Source organism: Rhamphochromis sp. 'chilingali', assembly GCF_963969265.1.
Source record: "Rhamphochromis sp. 'chilingali' genome assembly, chromosome: 21".
Lineage (NCBI taxonomy): Eukaryota > Metazoa > Chordata > Actinopteri > Cichliformes > Cichlidae > Rhamphochromis > Rhamphochromis sp. 'chilingali'.
The window spans coordinates 5,709,927-5,718,750 of NC_137949.1; the positions used below are offsets into that span (position 1 = coordinate 5,709,927).

Genomic DNA, 8,824 nt, shown 5'->3' on the forward strand with positions numbered 1-8,824 from the left:
CACAAACGTACACTAGAGACACAAAACAGCACTAAAAACACACTAAAGAATAGAAAGACACCAAACAGCCACTGACACACAAATGTACACTGGACACACAATTAAAAACACAAAACAACATCAGACACACAAATATACACCAGGGATGGATAACAACACTAAAAAGGCACAAAACAATCTCAGAGAGATACAAATGTACACCAGAGACACAAAATATATAATTTTTAAAAACCACACACACACACTCGCAAAAACACACACATGCACACAAAACAGGATTGGAGGTATGTAATAATAACAGAGTGACACAAAATGACACAAAACAATTTTAAAGTGACATTAAATAATTAAAACAACACACAAAATACAAATAGGATAACAAAAAAGACACTAAATAACCTAAGAGAGGCACAAACACACACTGGAAACAGAAAACAACATCAACAGGAGACAAAAATGCACACCAGAGACACAAAAGAAAACACAAAACCTCAGACACAAAGAGTAACCACAAAGAAACACACTGACTCAAAACAACCCCAGAGAGAAACGCACTGACGGCGGAGATGCAAAAACGCCTTCAAAAAAAACTACAAAAGGACACAACCAAGACAGGAAACAACCTCCAAGAGACACACAACAACCTGAGAGATACAACATCCTCAGGAGACACAAAATGACGCTGCACGGACACAAAACAATCTCAGAGTGACAGGCACAAACACCGGGAAGACACAAAACAACCTAGGAGCAAACAAGGACAACTCCAAAAAGAGACAAAATGTCCAAAAAGCAAACATACGACCTCCTGAAAACACCTCTGCAGACACACAAGAGAAATTGTCCCTATTTGCCACACAAAAGAAATGGCTTTAGTTTCGATGTAAGTACTGCCTGGGCATCAAACTCTTTATCGAGTGAACCCTGACAGCGTGACGAGGGAGACTTCTGACCTGTGTGGAGAAAAGATGAACACAGAATAACAGCCAAGAAAATCACAGAGGAGCAGCCAGAAACCAAAATGTTTCAGGTTACACATCCTGATGTGTAATTCATTTATTTAAATGCACACAGCCCTCTCTGCTGGTTATTCATGGAACTGCATAAAGCAGATGAAAAGGTCATTTTCGTACAGGATCTATCACTTTTACTCTGTATACAAATAAGAGCAATACTTCATAGAGGCAAAAATCCTTGATGTTTTTATTACTTTGATTTCTCACTAAAATGACAAAAACACACCAGAAAAACAAATTCAAATTGACTGTTAAATCATTGTGTATATCATGATGCAGACAATTATCTAATACAATAATATTCAACACTTTTTTTTCTGCAGGAAAAGAAAAGGAAAACAAGACAAAGGAATTATTATATTACTGTCTTTACTTTACTGGCATCCAGCTAATGTGCTGCCATTTATGGCCAACAGCATGCGAGCAGATCAGAAAGGGTTAAGACTAGGGTTGTGTAGCTGACCGTTTTATGAAACGCTGTCAGAGAACTACATGGACACACAATAAAAATACTGTTACAACATGGATAAGAATCGACATTCTTTTGTGCGTTTTGGACAGCAGATGACTTTGTGCGTTAGTCTGTGTTCTGTATACGTGTCATTCAACGTCTTCATGCGTCACCCAGCTGACTTCATCTTGAAGCGTCTGTCAACTACTGACTTTCTGTAGTCTCTGGACCACAGCAGACGCCACCGTCCTGTATGCTGCTGCCTGGACAGTGAAAATAAAATCAAGTTACACCTCAGTGCTGCAGTGTAGCTGAGCAGGTATATGAACAGATTTCTACTGAAGCTGAAGAATAAATAACTAGGACATAATATTATATTTTTGTTGTATTGTGTTATCTGCTTTCAGTGAGTGGTTTACCGATAAAGTTTGAAGTTTTACTCATACTATTTTGTTCATTTATAAAATAAGAATGAGAAAACGAAAGAGAGAAATGTGGGGTAGAATAAAATAAATAAATAAATATTTCTTTTTTTGAAAAAAAGAAGAGCAAAACAGAATAGAATAGATTCAAACAGAGACCTCAGGGCTGTTGGGAGAAGAGATGACCACTGGCTGTCCTCTGTCTGATGTCTCTCTGATGGTTATGTGAAGAGGGATGTCACCTGGAAACAGTCACATATACATGAAATCACATGTTAAATATAAAAGAAATCAAAAATGGTTTCAATGTTTTCAGAAACAGAAAATCAAAAGCTTTACTTTGTTGTTTTCAAATGAAATAGTTCATAAAACCAATGTCAAATCATCCTTGTGACGGCAATGAGACACATCCAAGTCACTCGGTTCATTCCAGATATGGGGGTGTTGAGGCAAAAAGCTTTTTTTCTTTGCAAAATTAATGCCACTTTCCAGACAGGTCTGGGTTAGGACTCTATAGTAGTCTAACAGTCAAAACATAGCAACTAGAGGCATTTGCAAAAAGCAAGTGTTAGATCTTCAAGGTCACACAAACATCTACCACGATGCGGATAAAACTGTCTCATGTGACAGGCCAGGTCCATGAAAGTTGTGTGCTATGACTTAAATATGGGGTTTGTTCACCATCAATAAGATGGCGAAGAAAATGATTAAGTTAAATTGTACGATGTGTGTTAGGACTATCCACAGCTTTGCCCCAGGGAATACAGAGAGTGCTGCTGAGTTCATGCTGTCAGGCTGCTGTGGTAAATGTGAATCTCTAAGCTGCATTCCTCTTGGTAATCTATATGAACTATAGCTTTTGGGTGCCAGTTTAGCAGACTGATTGAAGAGATACCCATATTCCTTCCGACTGAAATGTGGTGGCCCGGGTTTGAGTCTGACAAAGGTAAAAAGCCCAAAAATAAATCTTAGCTTTTAACAGATAAAAGAAAAATCTGATTCCTGAGTCTTACTTTGTCAAAAGCCCACTAAAGAATTTAGGAATGACAACATGAATGAAAAAATTCCTATAAAATATATATGTTCCCTCAACTTTATGCATGCCACTTTTACTGCACCTAATGTCTTGGAGCATACGAGGGTTAATACGGACAGCAAACTACTTCGAGCACCCTCGGACATCACTAAAAACAAATTAAATGAAAGTGACGGTCCAACCTAAAAATGTGACTCCCAAAGTGTCTGCAAGCTGTCGGGCCCCATCAGAGCCGAAGATGTGGGTCTCATGATTGCATTTGGGGCACTGGAAGACGCTCATGTTCTGAACCAGACCCAGAACCTGCAGGAAAGAAAATATCACTTCCTGTTGTATTCATCGACCCAACCTGAATCCAATAGTTTATGCATACACTGACACACACATCAACACATTACCGGCACGTTCACTTTCTTAAACATCTCGGCTCCTCTGCGAGCATCCAGCAGAGCGATGTCCTGCGGCGTGGACACAATAACCGCACCTGTACAAGACAAACATCACATGACCCGACTTAACTTTGAACTAAACATGTGTTATTTACTTCTGGGGGCTACAGCAATGAGGATACTTTTAAAAAGTGAAGTTATGTGTTTAGAAAACATCATTTGTATTAGGTGATGTGTGACAAACCCACCTGCTATGGGGATGTTCTGGGTGATCGACAGCTGGACGTCTCCAGTCCCAGGAGGCATGTCCACTACCAAATAGTCCAACGACCCCCAGTCCACCTACAATCACAAAACATGTTTCATCAGCTTCCTTTAAATTCAATAAACTGACAGTGCAATCTAAACTGGTCTCACCTGTCTGAGCAGTTTCTCTATACCAGACATCACCATGAGCCCCCGCCACACTATCGGAGCCACATCATCAACCAGAAAACCCATAGACATGCTGGCAGAGAAGAAAGTGAATCAGAAGAATAGGTCACATAATAGACATGATTTAGGGCTATTTATGGGTATAACAAAAAGGTTGTGATGTAATGTTGATGACAGTCTCACCAAGGAACCCCATAGTTGGTCAGGGGGATCATCCGATTATCTGAAAGATATGTAAAAAAAAGAAATAAAAAAACACTTTTCTGTTATAAAATGTTTACTGGAATTTTAGAAACCTTCAGCTGAATTGAACTAGCCATACTGTCACTGAGCTCTGGGTTTCCTTTCAGGTTCATAAGTTTGGGAATCGATGGACCAAACACATCGGCATCCAACAGACCCACAGACTTTGACTGGAAGAGAGAGAAAAAGTCATACAGTATAGCTCTGAGGAGGACAGACTAACAGCTCACTGTCATATGTGTGTTGTTTTTTGTTGGCTGAAATTACATACATATATAGTATATAAAATATATAATATATAATGATAAAGCAGATTCCTTACCATGTCATTGGCCATTAATCCTAGAGCCAAATTCACTGGCATGAGAGAAAAAACAGACCAAATCAAATCAAATACTTCTCATTGAAAATGTTCAAACATTAGGCCACCTGAAACATGATTTTCTTTTAATATTTTTCTATTTAAAGATCTTTTATGATCAGCGCCAAAGTAAAAAGTATAAGATCTTACGTTCAAAATGGTTTCTTGTTAAGTAACGTTTAGCAGAAAACACTGCAATAGCAGATGAAATCTACTTCACCAATTACTTTTCCATTTCAGAACCTTTTTTCTTCCCTTTTTTTTGGCATTGTTCTATAAACTCCAAACAAGGCCATACCTAAAAAGGAATTCATTCAAAAGCACCAATTTTACCCTCTTAAAAATAAAATAGCTCTGGAAGAAAAAAGATGGTGAGAGAATTTTCCATTGTTTAGTATGAGTTTTACTGAGCACCTGCAGTAGTGGACTTCCCAACACCACCTTTTCCTGAAGCCACAACAATGACTTGCTTGACCCCTGGGATGGGCTTCTGTTTGGGGAGACCTCGGGCCATCTGCTGCCTCTGCCTCTCCTGCAATGCCTTACTGTCCACTGACCTCTGTAAAACAACAAACCAGTAAATAATGTAAACAACGCAAAAGTTTAGTTTGTGTTTGAGAGATTAAAAGACCAAAAGACACATTAACGCTGAAATTACAGATAGTCCCAGATGACACTGTGGTCTATGATAAATGGACTTTGATCTGAACATAAAATGTAAACAAACCTTTTCTTGATGCACGCAGGTAAGTAAATCCCAAAAGGTTGATTCTATTCATCTGGACATAGCATTTTTCAGTGGGAGAAACGTTTCATCACTCATCCAAAAGACTTCTTCAGTCTCAGCTGACTGCAGGTTTCCCCAACCTTATAAAAAGACCCCAAAGTCCATCTTTTAAACGAACTGCAAAAGAAATTTCCCTCGTACCGACCATAGCTGGACTTGCCATCGGGCATACTGGGCATCTGCCTGGTGGGCCGATGGAGTTTTTTTTGTAACGGTATAAACAATAAATAGGTGGTGGGTTGGCCAGATGCTGGCCGATGTGTAAAAATAACTCAGTTGTTTGGTGGTGGCTGTGGCGGAGCTTCGACAGAGGCCAGCAGGTGGATGAGGGAAAAACGGGAGGCAGGAGGAGGAGAGACCCTGAACTTCAGGTAAGAAGTTTCGACCTGCAGTCTATCTGGGTCAGATGTAAACCAAGTTTAGGTGTAGTTTATTTTCGTTGTGCTGACTTTTTACAGTCAGTTATAATAACTCACACTGCATACTAGCTAGCATGATGGAGTTTCTATACATCTGGGTGGGTGCTATGATGTTACTGATGTTGAACTTTATTCATAAGGTTAGTTAGTAGAGTTGCCAACCGTCCCGTAAAAAAACTAATCGTCCCGTATTCAGAGAAAATATTACACTTTTCGTATGAAGGTGAAAAGGAACACAGTTTGTCCCGTACTTCAGCTAGAATGGAAAAAGACACAAAGCTGGAGTTATTCTGCGTCTTTACACTGTCAGCTGCCTCTTCTTATGTGACGTATATATGTGTATATATGTGTATATGTGTATAACACATATATATGTATATATTGTACTATTCTTAGTTAGCGTATTGTCTGTTTTGTCTTAATGTTGGTTTATAATGGAGCACTGTAACAAAAAATAATTTCCCCCAGGGATCAATAAAGTATTCTGATTCTGATTCTTCTCTCATTCTCTCCCCCTCCCTCTCCTGTTTCTCCTTCTTTAGTGAAAATGCCTGGGCCGATTTTATATATTTCTTTAAGCAAGTTCTTCATGACTGAGCCAAGTGTCCTCTTTTTTGGAAATCAAAGTATGGTCACCCTAGCATAAGGTTGGGGGAACCTGTAATCAGCTGAATCACTTGAATAAGTGACATAACGTTTCTCTCACTGAAAACGCTTCGTCCAGATGAACAGATTTAACCTTTTGGGATAAACAAACCTTATACCATATATAATAGAGAGTGCACAGAGTGGGATTACTATGCTTGCTACTATTCTTAGAAACATGTTCACGATATGTAATTGGTTGTTAATAGTATTAAGGTAACAGTATATATATATATATATATATATATATATATATATATATAGTTCTATAATTAACAGTCAAGTATTTATGAAATCAATAACCACTTCCGGTTTAAAGTTTCAAAATTATCTTTTCGTGTTCTAAATGTGGGTGTTACAGCTAAAGTTTAGAACGCTACATAAAGGAGAACAGCAACATCTGATCAAGTAAAACCATTTTAACTCTTGTGTGTGTTAAAATAAAGGTGTGTTCCGGATTGTTTAATTCCCTCAGTATATTTTACGATTGTCGCTTTTATTCTGAACATGTTATTTCCGGTCGTGTTGTTGAGTTTCCGTTTAGCTTATCACCAACAGAGAGCTACATTAACTGAAGTCGTACGAAGAGAAACACAGAAAAACATTACCTGGCAGCGTTTAAACTGTACACAGCACGTAGCTCCATGTTTTATTTCGCTCCCCGTTCGTAAAACCGAAGATTTATAAACTGATATTTTCAGTAAATGTGACAGTCTGCTGTATGCGAACAGGGCCATGTTTAGCTGTTTAGATGCCCCTCAAGTCGAGGCATGTTTGCGTCATAGTTGCGCAAAATGCGCATGCTCGTGGCGGGTGGGAGATTTGTTTATCCATCGTTAGTCCGTGAGAACTAAGCGCTTTCTAAAATTTAATATGAAACATTTAAAACTGTACGTTAAAAAGAAAGAAACTCGTGTATCAACAACACAGGTTTTAAAAATTATATTTTATTCTTCATTTTTTTCCCCCCTATTTTGATCCTGAGTGGTGAAAGGTGCTGAAAAGTCAATTTAAGGACGACACTACAAGTAAATAGACGGGGAGGGGGAGCAAGTAGGTAAGGACGGTATGCGAAAATAGCGCGCAGTCCTGAACATGTCTGAACAGTTTCAGTTAACGTTGACACGGAAGTGGGTTAAATGGGTCATGTGTTTTCTTCTCATTCATTAACTTTATAACAATAAAAACATATAAGGCACCATTAGTTATCCAAGCATCTAAATATATACGGTTGAGCATTGCAACAGACGAAAAAGAGAGATAAAAAAAACAAAAACGAGAAATAACAAAAGAAAGAAAGAAAGAAAAACAGGGGCAATGTAGAATCCAAGAACCTATGCATAGTGTGAACAGAAAGGGAAATCATGATCCACATCTTATATAGGGAGGAGGCGTCCTTTTAACATGAATTGAACTTACTGAAAAGTGTTAAAAGTTTATGGGCTTTGTTTCATTTACAAGTTTCAGCGACTTCTGTCACCATCTGTTTATACATGGTTTAGCTTTGAGATGTCTGCATTTAAGAATAAAAAACTTTCCCACTAACAAGACATTTCTAATCACCAATATACTGAAACTTAGCATTGTGCTAATCAGTACAATTTAAGCATTCATTGCACCTGTATATACACCTGTGCAGCAAATGTATGGTAAAGATACAGCTAATGAAACTTAATTATTAATAAAATATACATCATGAAAAACAAAATCTGAAATTGATTCAGTTTAGTAATGTTTAGTGTGCTTATAAAGGCCCCAAATGCTGTGATATATACAGTAAATGATGTGGAAATAATGAATAATATGTGAATAATAATGAAATCACTGCTGATTGTCTGGTTGTTTATGTTTTCAAATGTTTTTGTGTGTCCGTAGGTCTGTTTGATGACGATTTGGACTCCTCTGAGAGATGAGAACACACCCACATCTGTTTCATAGATGTGGGGTGTTACGGTTCTGAGTCAGCTTTGTGGCATCAGACACACACCTGAAAACCAGCACCTGGACTTCATGCAGGAGAGACTGCCTCAGTAATGATGGACTCTGCTCCTCTACTGTTACATCCTCACGAAGGAGGTCTAGGGGTGTGTGTGTGGAGCGGTAACAAAAGGGTCCGGAACAGAATGAAGAGGAAAACAGGTGTTTAGCAAACATAATTCCAAAGAATAACGCAGGAGATCAAAGTCCAGCTATGTATGAATGTAGTTTTATGCACATCTTCTCCTCCCACTGATCACTTCTTCCACCGAGTGGATAGATCACAGCATTCCAGCTTTTCTCATCATCTGTTGTGTGTTTTGTGTGTTTCTTTTTTTTTTTTTTTTTTTTTTTTTTGTGTGTTTCAAGCGTAATGTGTTCGGGATTCCACAAATGATCCAGTACCTGCATCCTGCTGGAGAACTGTACGTAAAACACACAAACACAAAGTGCTAACATGCAGTTCATACATGTGCCCATCACTGCACTGAATTATGAAGCAACCAGTGCACAGAGTTTGGATCAACTGATGAAAATTCTCATATTTTTGTTTTTAGGGCAAAAAGAGGAAGAGAACACGAAATCGCACCTCGAGCACAGGTGAGAGGAGATTTCTGGGAATTACGACGTTTTTTCATGTGAA

At 38.4% G+C, this 8,824-nt stretch overlaps 1 protein-coding gene across 1 annotated transcript; it reads right to left on the reverse strand.

Moving 5' to 3' along the window:
• Positions 1–1,368: 1,368 nt before the first annotated feature.
• Positions 1,369–6,994, reverse strand: nubpl (nucleotide binding protein-like). The gene is made up of 11 exons (XM_080870331.1): positions 6,813–6,994; positions 4,768–4,912; positions 4,315–4,349; positions 4,072–4,162; positions 3,933–3,972; positions 3,732–3,822; positions 3,563–3,656; positions 3,324–3,409; positions 3,108–3,228; positions 2,049–2,131; positions 1,369–1,730 (listed from the first exon to the last, which is right to left on the reverse strand). The coding sequence occupies exons 1-11, from the start codon at positions 6,939–6,941 to the stop codon at positions 1,668–1,670; spliced, it is 978 nt and encodes a 325-aa protein (XP_080726457.1). The 5' UTR covers positions 6,942–6,994; the 3' UTR covers positions 1,369–1,667.
• Between the last annotated feature and the right edge of the window lie 1,830 nt (positions 6,995–8,824).

Bases quoted from the DNA above. Each gene is read 5' to 3' on its own strand.
- nubpl (XM_080870331.1), bottom strand. From the start codon at position 6,941: ATGGCCCTGTTCGCATACAGCAGACTGTCACATTTACTGAAAATATCA. The intron at 3,657-3,731 runs GTGAGACCAGTT...TTGTGATTGTAG, and splicing joins TAGAGAAACTGCTCAGACAG to GTGGACTGGGGGTCGTTGGA. The intron at 3,229-3,323 runs GTAATGTGTTGA...TCTTTCCTGCAG, and splicing joins TTAAGAAAGTGAACGTGCCG to GTTCTGGGTCTGGTTCAGAA.